The sequence below is a fragment of the Mastigoproctus giganteus genome, chromosome 12 (genome assembly GCF_048544385.1).
Source record: "Mastigoproctus giganteus isolate SK-2022 chromosome 12, ASM4854438v1, whole genome shotgun sequence".
In the NCBI taxonomy this organism is placed as follows: domain Eukaryota; kingdom Metazoa; phylum Arthropoda; class Arachnida; order Uropygi; family Thelyphonidae; genus Mastigoproctus; species Mastigoproctus giganteus.
In genome coordinates, this window is record NC_143586.1 from 31,572,956 (window position 1) to 31,590,808 (window position 17,853).

At 35.8% G+C, this 17,853-nt stretch overlaps 1 protein-coding gene across 1 annotated transcript in view; it reads right to left on the reverse strand.

Annotated features, from left to right (window-relative positions):
• LOC150076853 (kanadaptin) overlaps positions 1-17,637 on the reverse strand; it is a 94,654-nt gene extending 77,017 nt beyond the window's left edge. The window contains exons 1-2 of the mRNA XM_090386787.1: positions 17,101-17,637; positions 3,927-4,063 (exon numbers count right to left, since the gene is read on the reverse strand). Coding sequence (XP_090242913.1) covers positions 3,927-4,063; positions 17,101-17,521 — 558 coding nt within the window. The 5' untranslated portion in view covers positions 17,522-17,637. The remainder of the gene's footprint in view (positions 1-3,926; positions 4,064-17,100) is intronic.
• Positions 17,638-17,853: the final 216 nt, after the last annotated feature.

Sequence of the window (17,853 nt, forward strand, 5' to 3'; positions counted from 1 at the left end):
AAATGCTTTCTGCTTGTTCTGAAAAAGAATTGATAAGTTGGATGTTCACCATGGTTTTTTTTTCAAGAACCAGAACCACCTAGACATTGTCACACATAAAATAAAAGCAAACCAGTGAGCCAAAACTGACTTGGGAAATGTGAATAAACCAGGCATTGGGAAGAAGAATGTGAAGGCAGACTGACAAGGGAAAGACGGTGAACAAGAATAACTTAGCAAGATCTTGGTTCAGGAAAAGTGGCGATAAAACTGTTTTGGGGTCATAAGATGGCAAGATAGTGGTGAATGTGGCTTGTAGGGGAAGGTGATCTGAGTCAAAGCAAACCAGTAGATGGCGACTTGGGTATTAGAAAAGATTTTGTATAACCTGGCAGCACTCCTAGTAGGTGGGGAAGTCTGGAAAAGTAATCTGACCTACTGTAAAATAATAGTCCACATCTAGGACAGTCCCCAAAAATTCTATTAAAACACCTATTAAAGAGTAAAAAGCAATTAATTTAATTAATTGTCCCCTTTCTTCCTCTCTCTCTTACAAACTCACAGCACTTTGTAAATACAGATGTTCAGCATCAGCTTCATGTTTTTCTCCAGATATTTCTGTGGACACTGTTCTTCACAATTAGCAACTATAATTCTACCTCTTTCTTCTACACTAGTCCAAGCACACGCATCAGCTAGTCAACATTTATCTACAATTCAAATCCAAGCTCGTCAAACTACTTAACCTCCTCATTATTTATCCCTTCTGTTTTTTCTTCTGAACAACCTTCCTTCATATTTCCAGAAAATTAAAAGTGGTAGATTATCTATTTCGAATCCAAGACACAGAAATACGCCCACAGACACATAGATTGTATGGCAGTCAAACAGTAGTAAAAATAAATAATGGTTAACCACATGTGAAGGAAACTTTTTTTTTTTTAAATGTTGAAACAAATTCAAAATTTGCAGGCTTCCAAAGTACAAAACATACATAAACAGATACAAAATGTTAAATATTTGTTCAATAGTGGGAACATTGCATAGTACTGTAAGAACATGAAGCAAGGTGGACAAAGCAAAGGTGACAAGGTAAAGGCAAGGATGGACAGTCCAACAAATGTTCCATGGTTTGGATGGCACCAGAGTCACATTCTATAGGATCATCTGAGTAGCCTTAGTGGATTAGATCAAATTTTAATCTTACAGTAAGGGTCCAAAGTCTGTTCAAGCTCTTCCATGTGGGGCCACTCTAAATTGGCTCCAGGTGGAAGTGTCTTCGATAGTGCAAGGCTGATAAGTCTGCTGCATGGTCTGGCAACGACCTCTTACCAGAGTCTTAATAAAGTGCTAGCAGGAAAGGAGAGCAACGTCCTCGTGCAGGAAGCTCCTGTGGGAAGAGAGATGGCATGGAGCTGGTTGCTGGCCATACAGTGGATATCTGGGATAAAACTGTTTGGTTCTTTCTTTCATTCTGTTAACATTTCTTCTGATAAAGGGAGGGACAGTACCCGCCAATATGTAAATGACATTGGTCTAAGGTATGTGGTCTGTAAGTCTGGTTTAGTGGGGGGGGTCTAGTTTCATAACATGACAGGATCTCATCCACACAGAGCTGAAATATTCTGCAGTTCAGAAACATAGGGCTAAAACGTCCTTAGCATTGGTCAGTGCCCCCATTTAGTTGATGCGAGTCTTCAGAGGATGTTGTTTCGGGCTCCATCTTTTAATCTGGTTTTTTCTGTGTCTTCTAAAAGTAAGTTTATGATCCAGTGTGAGACCTAAGTACAGTAAATCCCCGCTATTTGTGGTATCTGTATTCACGGTTTTGCGTATTCGCGGTCGCTGATTTAATATAAAATGAAACCTAAAAAATGTGAATTTTAAAGCACCGTAAACATTTTCCGCCATAAAAAAACATGGGCGTGGCTAAAATTATCTTCCCCGGTCAAAACAGTGCTCAGCGGGTGGGGGAGGAGGGGGTGACAAAATCGCGAGCGCGGATGTTTCTCGCTAATCCTTGTTCAGTATGTGTTATGCGCTTGCCATGGGAGGTTTCATCGTTTGTTTTTAATTTATATGCTTATAAATTGAATAAATTTATCAATTTATAAATTGATATGCTTACAAAAGTGATAAATCTACCGTTTTGTAGTGTAAAACAGACTTTTTCGAGTGTGTTAACAGCAGAAAGTGATTTTATTTGGACAAGTTCTTTCTAACCCGTACAAAAATATGGCTACGAAGAACAAGGGAAATGTGAAAAGATCAAAGAAGGTGATGACATTAGCGAATAAAATTGAGTTATTAGATAAAATTTCTAATGGTGAAAATGTCTCCTCAGTGGCAAAACATTATAAAATCAATGAGTCAACGGTACGATCAATCAAGAAATCGGAAGAAAAAATCCGCCGTAGTGTCCGTGAAAACGCGCTAATTGCTTAAAAAAATTTGCTCTGTAACTCGTGATGTTAAATTAGAAAAAATGGAAAAAGCTTTAAATCTGTGGATAGAAGACCAAACTCAAAATAAAATTCCGTTAAGTTCACTCATCATTCGTGAAAAGGCAAAACTCCTTTATCAACACTTTAACGAAACTTGATAACACTGGCGGGATAAGTTTTTTTTGCTAGCAAAGGCGCTGGTTTGAAATTTCTAATAAATATTACAGTTAATATTAAATTGTTTCTTATTTTCATTTCGATGCCATATGCTTGCATTTCACTATGTGCTGTCTATGTACATAGTCATATTATGAAGGTACATATAATACACACATAGAGAAAATTTTAGACTAGTTTTTCTTATATATTTCATACTTTGGAATATAACCCCTTTATTACTATGGGAGCCATAGCTCAGTATTCGCGTTTTCGGTATTCGCGGCATTTCTCAGGAACGTAACCCCTGCGAATAATGGAGGTTTACTGTATATCAGGTATTTATCAAAATTAAGCTGGATGCCATTCCAAGAGATGTTCAGTAGCCTGATAGCATCCTTGTTTTTAAGGTGAAACAAGCTGAGTTTCAATTTGTTGAGATTTGATCTAAAAGCATTTTTGTGATAGTACTCGCCAATGTTGATTACGGCTTCAGTCAAGGTGTTTTCAATGGTCTGAAAATCTTTAGCCTGAAGATAAAAGCTAAATTGTCTGAATACAAAAAAGCCCTGTTTCTTTAAAAAATGGGCTGGTCATTTGTGTAGATATCAAAGAGCAAAGGAGCTAGAACACTGTCTCAGGATAAGTCATTTTTCTACAGATTTTTCTGGAAATTTTCCTACTTCTTTTCCCAGCCAGGTCAACTAAGAAACATCAGTTCTCTAAGTGGGTTAAACATAACAAGTAAAAATCCTTGGTGAAATTGTAAAGTTTATGTAGAAATAGGAGGTGGCAAACGGTGATGTCATAGGTGGCAGAAAGGTCTACAAAAGCAGCCCCACTGATGAGTTTCTGTTAAACGCCATTTTCAATAAATTGAAAGATATTCAAGTCCAGTGTTAACAAGTCTGTTCTCAACCCATACATGGTATTAGAGCACTATACATTTCAATAGCCTTTTATGTATGAAGCTACCACAAAAAAAAAGTAGAAAAAAAAGCAGTGTCTGATGATATGCCACCCTATGATAGATTCAATGTTCTAACATTGACCAGTGTGTGTGTTGTTGTTGTTATTTGGTTTTTAGGAGCATTAGCAAATAAGGCCATACTGCTCCGGGAATATGAGGTGGTCATTCCCTGACCTTTCCGCATCCTCCGTATTTGGTGGTCATGGGCTCGAACCCCGGTCTAATCAAGAAGCGTGTGCTACGCACTGCTGCTCCTGCCCACCTGGCTACGGAGGTGCCCCAGTGTGTGTGTGGAGGGGGATATATTCATTTATCAGAATACAAGGATTAGATATAATATATTAATATCATTCAGATATCAAATAACATAATCAAACCTGCAAAATATATAGTCTACTACTTCCTCCAAGCTTCAGAATATATCCAACATGTAAACGATAGTAAACACGAGGCTGTAACTGCTGTTTGTTCAGAAATGTCCCATGGGTACTGGCTAGATCAAAAACATAAAATCCTAAACAAAGGAGAAAAAGTAAAATAAAAAATTTTTCATTTTCAAATATTGCAACATCAAATTTGTTAATACAGTAAAATCCCAGAACAACAAACATAATTTTAATGAAAATATCACCATAACAAAAATATTTCCTAGTATCAGATGACTTTCAGATTAACTTAACAGTGTATTTTAAGCCTCGTTTGAACGAAAAAAAATTGTGACAAAAAAATTCAGTTCAGGAAATTATTTTCAGTCCACCTATGCAAAATGTGAACTAATTTACAAAGAACAATATGTGAAAATCAAGTAAGGTAAATGCAGGAAATGAATAAACTACAATCTGGTTTTAACAGGTCATGTCCAAAATTCAGTTTCACACAGTATCTTGAACAGTATCGAGTGCACTTCATATTTTTAATACTGTATGGCATAAAGAATAGCCTACAGCATTTTCTTGAAGAAAATAATGCAAGTTTTGAAAGGTGTGACAAAATAATTCAGTATCACATCCTCTGCATTTTTCACATTTCTGAATTATCACGTGCAAATCCAGTGTTTTTTTTGATTTCTGCAGTACACAATGTGGTATATGACACCTTTTTCATTATATATATATATATATATATATATACATACATACACTGAGTGGCCACTTTATTAGGTAAACTTATGCAGTTTGAAGTAAAATGATCCTTTAGTAACAGCATCTGTTTATACCAGGCATGGGCAACCATACCTGGTATGTGATTTTCCTAGTTCGGAGGCCAAATTATCATTCTGTCTCCAAGTCAAGGGCTGGACCAAATTATTAAATAAAATAAATTAATATTAAATGAATTAAAACAAGTTGCTACTTCATATTTCATTTATTTATAATATAATGCTTTGGTATAAAGTTCTATATAAATTTTATAATATAATGAACAACATAACAATTTAATGTGAAGATTGGCCTTGTACTTGAACTACGAGACTATCAATATTGACGTTAATATTACTTAAGGATAATCGCATAGAATTTTCGAGGTTTTCGTCTGTTATTCTTGTCCGAATTTTTGATTTATTGTATTTCATCCTTGAAAAAACTTCACACATATATGTGCTGCCAAAAAGACAAATGATTTTTCTTGAAAAGGCATGTAAATTTGTATATTTTTCTTCCACCAAATAAAATTTATAAAAATCCATCAAAGCAATGTTGTTAAATTGTGATTTTAGCACTAAATCCGCCTGAAGCTCAATAAATTCCATCTGTAAGTTTTCTGGCACATTATTTACATCAGCATCCATCGGACAAGCAAATATAGCGAATATGGAGTCTTTGTTTTGGAAGTCGGCAAACCTTGTATCAAATTGCTCTATTAGTGCCTTCAGTTCTTCTCCATAACAATTATAAGGGATATTTTTATGAGTTGCTAGAGTAGGAAAATGATAACAATTTTTAGCTCTTATCTGACTTTCCAACAATCTTAGTTTATTACAAAAAGCTTTGACATGTCCATGCAGTTCATGAACCAATTGTCCTCGTTTTTGCAATTTGAGATTTAGTCCGTTTAGGTATCTGGTGACACCTACAAGAAATGCTAAATCACACGCCCACTCATCATCTTTTACTTGGTTAATTGTGTTTTCTTTTATGTCCATAAAATCTGCAATCTTGTCTCAGATCATAAAATCATTTTAACATTTTACCTTTACTCAACCACCTCACTTCACAATAATAAGACACATCTTCATAATCCGAAAATAGGCCTGCCAAATATTCCTTAAATTGGCAGTGATTAAGTGCACGTGACTTAATAAAGTTAATACTGGCTACAGCAACTTCCGTAACATCTGTGAATTTAATCGATTTTGCACAGATTTTGTTGGTGGATAATGCAGTGAAAATTTGTTAAATTTTCCTGATGGATCTGTAGTTCTATTACTCTTTCATGAACTATTCCAATAAATCCCTTCCGTGCACCAACCATTGCAGGGGCTCCATCAGTGCATATGCCAGATAGTGAACTCCATTTAAGCCCAAATCTCTCGAAGACTGTGTTGACTGTTTCAAATATATCTTCACCGGTAGTTGTTCCTTTTAACGGCTGAAGCGCCAATAATTCTTCTGTGATGTTGAAATCCGCGTCAACTCCTCGAAGAAATATTGCTAGTTGTGCTGTATCGGAGGCATCAGTGCTGTCATCCAAAGCAATTGAAAATGCTTTCAATCTAGCAATCTTCTCTTTTAAACTTTTTTTGATATCATCAGCCATAATTTCTATCCATCAGACAACAGTATGTCTCGACAAACGAATATTCTCGAAGTCTTTTTTCTTTTCAGGACATATTATACTTGCAACATCCAGCAGACATTCTTTGATAAATTCTCCTTCACCAAATGACTTAGAATGCTTAGCGATTTTTTCACTTACCACAAAGCTGGCTGGGTATCCAAGTTCTTCTTCAACTTCTGTATTTCATCTTTTCGTAGTTGTCCATCAATTTTTTGATGATCCGCATGTCTCGAAGTAAAGTGTCTCTTCAAGTTGTATTCTTTGTTGACAGATACGGATTCCTTGCACAGCAAACATACAGGAAATCCTTTATTCAGAATAAAATAATAATCCTCCGTCCAGATGTCTTGAAATTGACGATTCTCTGCATCTACTTTTCTTTTTTTTGACATAACCCCTGACATTGTCCCAAATTTATAAGCAATATTCAGAACTGTCAAACGAACTGTCTTCTACACCGCAAGCACTGAACAGAACACAACATCAATGCAGGCACCGAACTGACACGTTGTAACACATTCACACACACCACTAGTTAAAGTGAGAAAGAGACCTTGGTGGGAGAAAACATGGTGTGTTTTTCACAAGTCATATGACGTCAGCTTAATGTGAATTAGTAGAACACACCATGTTTTCTCCCACCATGAATCATACAAACTTCGCTGAAATAGATTAGGGCCGGATCAAAAGAAGCAGAGGGCCGGATACGGCCCGCAGGCCGGGAGTTGCCCATATGTGGTTTATACCATGCAATATAAAGAAAGTGGGCATATATACACGATTGGGCCACTCACCAATACAACTGTGCATCAGGTGCAAAGAAATTGGTCCAATAATGCCCAGTCAATAGCAGTCCTTGGATCAGAAACAGCCTGTTGATGCAAGATGCCAACAGAGGGTTGACAAGACATGCACATCTTAACTTAATGTTTAAATGGCATATTGTAGATTGTTCTGACAAAATCATTTGAAATAAAAGCACTTCAAAAAATATATTAGGTTTTTTTAGATGTACTGAAGTCCACTTGCTTCTTCCCCACTGGAAAGTTTCTTGGAGCATTTAAGAAATTGGTGGATATCTATTAAACCTTCAGGATTAATGCACACCCCAGAAGATCCATAAATAGGAGACGATCAAAATGACAAGAAAATTTTAAACAACCCAAATATCCCTTCAAGACAGGAACAACCCTCAATTTATACGAACATCATATGCATCTTCAATAAATGAACAAATAGGAAAAATTACCAGAAAGCACAATGTAATAACCAGATTTTCAAGAACCAAAAACATCTTAAACTCCCCTGCCCCTCCTCAATTTCTCCCAAATCTAGGACACTTGCGATCAAAGCCCCCATTTACAAACTACAATTTGGGAGTTGTAATAATACCAACATTGGATATAGTAAATGGAAATTGTTTGTCAGAGTCAAAAACATAAATCAGACATAGCGAATAGAAAATATGATCCCAGCTTCTACTCGTGGACAAGAGGGGCACAGTTGGAAGCTTCCAACTGTGCCCCTCTTGTCCTCTGTTTTAAAAATGGATAAATTCAATAATAAGAAATTATATACAGAAACATTTATGATTGGGGCAATAGAAAACAACATAAACCAAAACAAGGAGATACAAATAGATCAAAACCAGGTTTACTTATTCAAAAACAGGGTCTTGAACCAATCAAATAAGAAACCCAGTACAAATAATACTACAATTAGACAAAGTCCAATCAACAGTCTCAGGAGATCTCAAAGAATAGCCTTAAGGCAATCTAGAGCCAAACCAAAGAGCAAATCCTGCTTAATCCCCCAAAATGTCCCAAGGCAATATTTGTTTTGGCATCTGTGAAATTCACAATAGCTAGACTCTTAGTAATAAATAGATTCTAAATCCTACATAGGTGAAGTGCTTTTATATTTAAGTGATTTGATTTTTATCTGATTTTGCCTTCATTCAGCATAAAATGCTAGGCATTTACCTATGACCAAAAAAAATTTTTGACTAAATTTTGGCACAGATGGTAGTTTGAGGTGTTCACTGTGCAGAATGACAACCTAAAGGAAAATAAAGAAAGGAAAGTAGAAACATAAGAAAAGAAGGATTTAAAAGCAAAAAGAAAATGAAAAAATAATGATAAAATAATAATAATAATAATAATAAAGGTATACAATCAATATGAGAAAAGTAATATCTACATAGTTGCATAACGTTCAAAATATAGTTTTTAGTAAATTTAGTAGTATGAATCAGACCTATAATGCTCAATACGTTCTATTTTGATATCAATATTTGCAAAAGAATAAGAGAAGTTTACCTCAATATATGTAGAACACTTCCTAATCAGCTCTCTGAATAATAATGTCTTTATTTTCCCGAAGTTCGTGTAGAGCTGAACTGTCGTGTATTCAATTTAGGAAGTCGCATTTCTTTTATGTTATTCACCACTTGGTTAACTTGCTGAATAAATAAATTTTTTTGTGGAACATTACGAAGTCCAAATTTAATATCAATTACACACTGATTTTTAGGTAGTTTTTGAGGTGGTAAATTATAATTTAATCCTTTGGATAAAAGTGAAATCTGGTCCTGCGATAGCGTATACGAGGAAAGATTTGTAACCTGTCGATATGTCGGTTCATTGAATGTTGAGAGAGGGGGTGTTTGTGAACTAGCTGAAGTATTCTGCAGTAGCACATTGTGAGTATGCGGGGGGGGGGGGTCACCCAACGTATGCATTTGGTCGTAAGCTCATGACAATGTGTTTGATCCTGTATGAATGTGTCTTGACACTCCCGATAATGTATTCAATTTGTTAACATGTCTGTTTTTTATTTCTGAGGCTTGTGCTTCATGTCGCAAATCTATGGAGGCCTTCAATACAGACTAATCATTATAGATAATTTTTTTAATTTGTTGCAAAGTTTCCTAACTTGGGAAAGGTATTTTTGTTTATTAGAATACCAAGATCTTAAGGCAAGTTTAACTATATTACGCGATGTGGCAAGTGCTAGTTGCTTAACACCTGAAATTTTATTATTTAAATCGACCCTGGCAAACTTCGGAACAATGTTGTTTTGAAGGCAACATTTTAGAAAAGAAACATGGTAACTTTGAGCTGAGTATCTTAGTGTTAATCTAATGTAATTTTGCACCAAGGTGTTCAAAAAATCCCCCATAATTGTGTGTATCAATAGGTTATACCTGGAGAGAAAGGAAGTAAATGAAATAGTCAATAAGAGTTTAAAAATGAATATGATAGTATGAACCAGAGCTATAATACTCAATTCGTTCTATGTTGATATCAATATTTGTAAAAGAATAAAAAAAGGTTACCTCAATATGATACGTATTCTATGTATCATATCGAGTGGTCTACGTATTATATTGAGGTAAACTTTTCTTATTCTTTTACAAGCAAATTTAGTGTAATAAGGAAATATTTAATATATAAAAGGCCAGATAAAAGTGAAAAATGTATAAAAAATCAATACTAAAAGTACAAAATGATGGAATATCACAGCAAGCTTTACAGGGTAAAGCTTGATACTTCGGCTGGGACATAGCATTTCATACAAATCTAAATCAATAAAAATAAAAAGCTATAAAAGAAATAATAATAATAACAATAAAATGTAAATTAAATTCAAATTTAGAAATGGCATTGGCCAAGATGGTGGTCCCTGCTACACTATGTGCCTCATAAACAGTAAATATATGAATAAATTAGAAAATTATAGTATGTTCTTAATCAAAATTTACAGTTCGGTTTAAAATTTTTTTAAAAAATTTAAAAATTAAAACATCAATGATCTCAAAAAGTCAAGACACAATGAATTGATAGTTAAAAATACAAAGAAAAGCATTGGGATGATAATACTAAATATAAATAGTGAGCTAAATACAGTTCACCTTAGGCATTTTTGTATAAAATCTTTTTTAAATAAAAATGACGGAAGTGCATGTAAAGGACACATATAGTGGATAAGGGGAAAAAAAAAAGTGTATGTGTGCATGCGTGCACACAATTAAAACAAATTTTGAACAAACAAGATATTATGTAAAGTCAGTTTAACAGAACTGATCAATGCCATTGAATAAATGATTAAACATTACATCAGACCATAATTACAGAAAAATAAAATATGGACAACCATATAAAAAAAAAAGTAAAGCTATGCACATTAGAAAGAAAAGTAGAGGCCAAGAATGCCCAGCATAAGAAATAGGCTGGTTAATAATGCCAAAAGGAAAAGGTACAAGTGCTCTGAGCTATAACTAACAAAAACCACTAAAAAAAAAAAAAAAAAAAAAAATTTTAAATTACTAAAATTAAATTATGGCTAATTATTAGAAAAGGATATACTAAATGGTAAATTATCAAGGTACATCATTCAGTACACCCAAATAATTGTCAGCAAAAACTGTTTCTATTTGTCAGTATTTGCTGAACCTAGTGATAGGCCAAATGTGCCTTGGTAAGAAAACTGTAATAATTTATCAAAATTATAAATACACATACTGGGAGGAGAAATTATTGTCCAAACAGGGTATATTTTAATTGGTAGTATATAATATACAAGTATATTAAATACTACCAACTAAAGCCTAAAATTTAATTTTGAACACAAAATTCACCCCCAGGGTCCTGAGCTGGATATCATCATTCTTCTCTTTCTTGGTGATTCTCCTTCTACCCCTCTCTCTCTCTCAGGGTAATTCAGAATTTTTTTTTTTTTTCTTTTCTTTTGGCTGGTGCAGCATAAGCCTCAAGCTTCCTTGCACCATATGGCTGATAATAATAATAATATCATGGATAAAAAAGAAATTTCTGATATTCTTCTCAAATGCACTCTCAACGTCTGTATTTTATGTTTGTTTGTTTGTTTGTTTGGGAATTTTTTAGGCATATCAGCATCTATGGCCATAGTGTGCCAGTATTTTATCTAAACCATGGTTAAAAAAAAAAAAAAAAATGCCAAAACTGTTTAGAATAAGAATAAAGCATATCACAATTATGTTTTTATTATTAGCCATATGGTGCGAGGAAGCCTGAGGCTTTTGCTGGACCAGCCAAAAAAAGAAAAAAATTTCTCAGTTATCCTGTGAGAGAGAGAGAGAGTCAGAAGTAGAAGGGAATCACCAAGGAGAAGAATGATGACATCCAACTCAGGACCCTGGGTGTGCCAAGCCCATACTGACCAGATGTAAGCCCTGTCCCTGGGTTTTATTCAAATTCTCCAACTTCATTTCCTGCTTACTAAAAGTAGCAACTATTATAAACAAGTTATTAATAAATCCAAATTTCTTTAAGTCCAACAGAAGGAAACTTGCAACCTCACCAAGTGACAGTTTAACATTCTGATATTTTATGAATGCCATCAATCAACTTTTCAGACCTCCACTTCCACTGGATTCACATTTTGATGGGGTTTTTTTTAATGTTTCGCTAAAGATAAAGCTAACTTATCATAACCTACTATTCCTCCAATTTCCCTGGACATACTTGACTTTTCTCCATTTGTTCTTAAAAGTTATGCTCTGAAGTTAACTGTCTAGTGCACCTTTTTACATTCTTATTCCAGAACTGTTTTTCTTTTGCATGGAAATTTCTTCATATTTAGTCAATTGAAAGGAGGTTAAGTTCAATTGGCTTAAGAATTAGTTCAACAAACTGACCAATACCTGCTTTCCAATTATCCTATTGCACCTGCTTCAGCAATAGCTTCTCAACTAATGCTGATGTTTCCCTAGATTCTGTTTTTTTTTTCACCCACTCCTTTCCTTCTGAACATTAATGACCTTCTCCTGATGGCTAGAAATTCTATCCACAGTTTTTCTGAATAGTGAACAACAATCTGCTTTCTAGTTTAACAAACATTAAACAAGCAACTGCAACCATAGCCAAGTGTTTGGGAGCAAGAGTGCAGTAGCACAGGCTCTTTAAGTGGACTATGGTTCAAGCCCATAACTGCTAAATATGATTAACAATTATATTCATGATTGATTTTAAACTAATCTAAAAACTGATTTTAAATTGATTTTAATGATTTTGTAATAACTGAGAGCAAAGTGGAAGAGAAATTGTTGAAGTTAAACGTAAGAAAAGCACCTGGGGTGGATGGGATCTATCCAGTTGTATTAAAGGAGGCGGCAAAGCAACTAAGCAAACCCTTAGCCATAATTATGAGAGCATCCTTGGACTCAGGGGAGGTTCCCACTGACTGGAGATGTGCAAATGTATCCCCAATTCACAAAGGGGGATCGAAGGGTGACACGAGTAATTACAGACCAGTTAGTTTAACTTCTGTTTCGGGTAAAATAATGGAGTCGCTGGTTAAAGATGCATTGCAGGATCATCTAGACAAGACTGCAGCAATAATTCAGACACAGCATGGGTTTGTTAAGGGAAAGTCTTGTCTGACAAATTTGATAGGATATTATGATGTGGTTACAAAGGAACTGGATGCAAAAAATAATTCTGATATCATATATTTGGATTTCAGGAAAGCTTTTGACACTCTTGCGCAGGGAAGACTATTGTACAAATTGGAGCAGAATGGTATTAAGGGTAAGTTGCTACAATGGATAAAAGGATGGTTAAGTGCGAGAAGACAGAGGGTGGTAATCAATGGGTGCTGCTCTTCTTGGACTAATGTTATTAGTGGAGTCCCACAGGGTTCGGTGTTAGGTCCACTGTTGTTTTGTATATTTATCAATGATATTGATGAAGGTATATCAGGCTTAATGTCGAAGTTTGCAGATGATACAAAGGTTGGCAGGGTTGTTAATGACAGTAATGGCAGTGTGCTACTGCAACAGGATCTAGATAATTTGGGCAGATGGGCTAAGAAGTGGCAACTGAAGTTTAACCTTGACAAATGCAAAGTACTGCATATGGGTAGAAGTAACCCCAGAGAAACGTACCAACTGTGTGGTACTACACTTAAGGTGGTAGAAAATGAAAAAGACCTGGGAGTAATTGTGCAGGCAGATATGAAGTTTTCTGAGCAATGCAGACAGGCTGCCAGGGCAGGTCATGGGGTTTTGTCAATGATATATAGGAATTTTGCTAGCAGGGAAAAGGAAGTGATTATCCCTCTGTATAAGGCAATGGTCAGGCCACGCCTTGAGTACTGCGTACAGGTCTGGAGGCCTCATTTTAGGAAGGATGTAGATTTACTTGAGCGTGTACAGAGAAGGGCAACAAGATCGATGAGGGGAATGAAGGGATTCTCTTACCAAGAGAGGCTTAAGTTCTGCAAATTGCAGTGGCTGGAGACTAGGCACCTGCGCGGTGATCTGATTGAGGTATATAAGGCCTTGAATGGGTTCAGCACGCTGAATTCTGATGGGATCCTTCCACTTGTTCAGATTACGAACCTAAGGGGGCATACATTCAAATTAAGAAAAGACGGATGTAGAATAGATGTGCGGAAATTTGCCTTTAGCCAGCGGGTGGTTAATTGCTGGAACAAACTTCCATCTGTCGTTGTGGAAGTTGATAGGTTGAATAAATTTAAGGAGGAACTGGACAGGCATTTGGAGGGAATGGTGTGATTTTTTTTTTTTTTTTTTGTTGGCTGATGCTGCATAAGCTCATACATTTGCTTTCTTTCATCACATGCCACTACTACTACTACTACTCTGACCTGATGGTCATGCCAGAGTATAAACAAGAACATTTTTTTTCTCCAGTGTGTCAAAACCTTGTTAACTTCAGTCTTAGAAAACCCAGTTATGTCTTATTTCTCAGAAAAAAAGAATGCAACTCTTTTTTGGTAGAAATATTTTGTGATACACATAAGCAAATCAAAAATACTGCTTCAACTACACTAAAAGGTTGAAGCCAAAAAAAGGTTGAAGTGCAGTGAGTGATGTTATGTTCTGCCTAGATAGTGTCTCTATATCTGTAGTGTCAGCAAAACATCACTTAACTCTTTGGTGGGGGCGCCTCCGTAGCCAGGTGGGAAGGAGCAGCAGTGCGTAGCACACGCTTCTTGATTAGACCGGGGTTCGAGCCCGTCACCACCAAATACGGAGGATGCGGAAAGGTCATTCAGGGAATGACCACCGCATATCCCGGAGCAATATGGCCTTAGTTGCTAATGCTCCTAAAAACCAAATAACAACATAACAACTCTTTGGTGGGCATGTTGGTGCATTTTATTTACTTACACAAAAAAAAATTAAAAAATCTATTAGAGTGCTGGCTATGAAAATTTTAGTTCCTACATCATGGGTTTGACTTTCAATCTGCATTATTAATTGTGTTATAATTTGACAGGTATGGCTGTTAAAAATGAAATCTCTCACTTATGCAAAAAACAATATACATTCTCTCATATAAACACTTTTTGGATATGGCTTAAATTTATTTTAAAAATTTAAGTCATATCCAAATTAATGAAGAACAAACAATCCCCTTTATTTCAAGCTGATTTATTGTTTTGTTTTTTTTTTTCTTCCAAAAAGATATAATGGATGATGTATGAAATATATAACTGTTAATAATTTTTGTAGGCCATTTCGTAAAAGAATGTAATGTAACTGAATGAAGAAGTTTAGTGTAGGAGATGTAAATATTAGATCATTTTTATATGTGGATGGCATTTCACTACTAAATGGTATCCTGTAAGATCTTAGAGAATAGCAAATAAATATGTAAAGGTTGTAGAGAAAATTTCATGAAAATTAATTACACAAAAAAAAAGTTACGTATGATGGAAGAGGTAAGAAAAATTCTGATTGTTGATTAAGTTACCGAAACCTGGAATAAGTTAGTAATTTTATGGATGGGAACAGTCTTTAATGAAAACAGAGGATTAAGTATGGAAATAAGCAACAAAATACATAAAGCAATAAATGTAAGAAGCCAGTTAAACAAATTCAATTGGAACAAGTGAGAAATTAGCCAAAAGACAAAAATTATTAATTACAAAAATGAGTTTTAGAAAATTGGCAAATAAGGAAATAAGAAAAAAACTTGGGTTGCAAAAGTCCAATCAGAGGTGATTACATGGATACATGCAGAAGGGAACAAAGAAGGAAGATTAGCTAAACAGATATTTGGAGGTAAAAATGAATGGTAATAGGAGAGACACAGGCTGAGAGGAAGGTGAATTAACATGCCAAACAGCATTAGAAAAAAGGGAGATAAATTAATCTGGCTAGAACTAAAAATCTAACAAGATTTTTTAACAGAATTTTAACAAGGCTAGCATAGAAGAAAACAACGAATGGAAGGCTAGATACTCCAAGACTGTTTATATTACCATAATGATCTCTACACACACTGGTTACAACAAATTTGGATTATTATTATCAGTAGTAGTAATAATAATAATAATGATGATGATGATGACCAAGAGCCACCAACACCACCCGAAGTCAGCCGTGGAGAGACTGATGGCTGCTCGGAAAGGAGGAAGGGGCCTGATAGACCTCATCAAGCAACAGAAAACAGTGATTGCTAACCTGAAGGATTACTTCCAGAAACACACAGTGGCACTCCACCAGGCCATAAGGAAGATGGACAAGCGGTATACCCACTCAACCTACGCGAGGAGTCCCCTTAGAAAGATGGGCAAAGAAAACACTCCATGGCAGACACTACAATGATTGGTTGGTTGGTTGTTGGGTTTTATTGGCGCATTAGCAACTAAGGCTATAATGCACCAAAACCAGGTGACATATAAAGATTACACTACAATGATCTACATCCAAATCACATAGATAACACTGCTTCCAATTCATGGCTCACAAGCGGGATGCTCTTCCCCGAGACTGAAGGATTCATGTTCACCATTCAAGACCTGGTAATCAACACCAGATACTATAGAAAACACATCGCCAAGAAGCCCGGATTGTCCAATAACACACGACGATGCCACCTGGCCTCAGAAATGATCCAACACATCACCACAGGATGCAAGGTGATCACACAGACAGAGTACACTCCTAAACACGACCAAGTAGCCAGGATGATACATCACGAGCTAGCAAGGAAATACCAGTTCATCAAAGAAAGTCTCCCGTACTACAAGTAGGAATGCCAGGCAGTACTAGAGACCCCACCCACAAGCTGTACTGAGACCGTGTCATAATAACGGATAAGACAATCCCATACAACAGACTGGACATAACCCTTGTGGACAAGAAGGAAAAGGTGACCTGTCTGATTGACATAGCGGTACCCAACACTGGCAACCTGCAGAAAACCCATGGGGAAAAAATCAGGAAGTACACAAACCTAAAACAGGAGATCAAAGAGATGTGGCATATACAACAAGTAATGACCATCCCGATCATCGTGTCAACCACCGGTATAGTGCCAAAGACCCTACCTAACAGCCTAGCAGCAATAGGTCTCCCAGTGAACACCTACAAGGAAATCCAGAAAGTTGCAATCCTTAACACCTTTTAGCATTAGCATTAGTTGAGGCATATAATGCAAGAAAGAAGGCAAGCTTATAGAGCATCAGCCAAAAAAAAAAAAAAAAAATAGGACAGTCAAAGAGTTCCTTGACCAACTGCAACACCAGACATAACACTCACCCTGTGTACTTGGTAGCAATACCCGTCACGAGGTGGAACCCCCCCCCAATCAGGGAGCAATAATAATACAAAACGATGCAAGAAAGAAAGTGGCATCCACTTCAAAATAATGTAAATTTCAGCAGTAAATTTATATATTAGTGAACAGAAAACTGATATTTGAGATCGTCTCTAAATGAACATAATACAATGGCAATCAAAGATGAGTAAATTACCTTTAGGATTCTGTTCATCTGCCACACTACGATACTGAACCACTGCATGAAACCTTGAAACTGATGGATGTTTCATAACAATATCGCAACTACTCAACCTGCCAAATAAAACGCGAGTTTTATCAGCAAGACCTACTTCTTCAACTACAACTCCATTTTTCAACACTTCAAAACTATATGGGCACTCCGGTTTGCCACTCCAAGATGGTTCTATATACGGTACGGGACCAATTTGCTCAACATTTTCTACAGCAGTGTCTGATTCCTTACTTTTGTTTTTAAACAGTCCTTCCGACGGTGCTGTTTCAATGTTTTCACCGTCATGAGATTCATGACACTTCTGTACTTGTCTATCATCAGATATTACAATTGGTGTCTTAAACATGTGGTTAACAGCAGCATCTGAAGCTTCCTGTTGCATCTTATAACATGTCACCAAAACAACATGATAAAATTATGAATTAGCTAAACACACCTAATGAAAATGCGCACTGATTTAACAAAACTACAAATGGATTACATAAGAAAACATGCTCTCACAAAAAAAAAAAAAACATCTATCACCATAACGCTTTCACATTCTAAGATTCCAGGGTTGATTCGCAAATGAATTAAAATATAAATATATCAAGCTTAATCAATAACAACACAATGCACAGCATCAATCTTTAAAAAACAAAAACAATGCACCTCACAACACAGAATAAACACATCTATTCATAGTAAGATTCACAGAGTACACATCAGCTCTGT